Source organism: Buceros rhinoceros, unplaced genomic scaffold (assembly GCF_000710305.1).
Source record: "Buceros rhinoceros silvestris isolate BGI_N320 unplaced genomic scaffold, ASM71030v1 scaffold36464, whole genome shotgun sequence".
NCBI classification, from domain to species: domain Eukaryota; kingdom Metazoa; phylum Chordata; class Aves; order Bucerotiformes; family Bucerotidae; genus Buceros; species Buceros rhinoceros.
Window position 1 is genome coordinate 568 of NW_010408223.1, and position 387 is coordinate 954.

The 387-nt window shown below is 61.5% G+C and overlaps 1 protein-coding gene across 1 annotated transcript in view; it reads left to right on the forward strand.

Annotated features, from left to right (window-relative positions):
• Positions 1-86: 86 nt before the first annotated feature.
• Positions 87-387, forward strand: part of CSF1 (colony stimulating factor 1 (macrophage)) — a gene marked incomplete at both ends in the record, with an annotated part of 2,607 nt that continues 2,306 nt past the window's right edge. The window contains one exon of the mRNA XM_010134800.1: positions 87-149. Coding sequence (XP_010133102.1) covers positions 87-149 — 63 coding nt within the window. The remainder of the gene's footprint in view (positions 150-387) is intronic.

Below are 387 nucleotides of genomic sequence, written 5' to 3' on the forward strand. Positions count from 1 at the left end.
GTGCTGGTATGGGCTCCGGGGCCCCTTCCTGTTGTGTTATCCGTCCCCCCGGGGCTGCGGGGTGACATCCTGCTCTCTCCTCCCAGGCTGACACCCAGATGCAGCACCCAGGCAAGGTCTCCTTCAAGTTCATCGATAAGATGCAGTTGGTGAGTGGCTCCTTGCTGGGGGCAGAGCGGGGTCCCTAGGACACCAATCTCCCCTCTCCTGTCCAGGAGGACCCATCCTGGTGGCTGTCAAGTCCCGGGTTGGTCATCCTGCAGGACTGTAGAAAGGCATTTTGTGGCTCCATGCCTCAGTTTCCCCCAGGAATGGTATGGGTGCTGCTGCCTCTGCCCAGCCAGTAACCAGTCTCACTTTTTTTGGGGGGGGGGCAGCCCCGGCGGC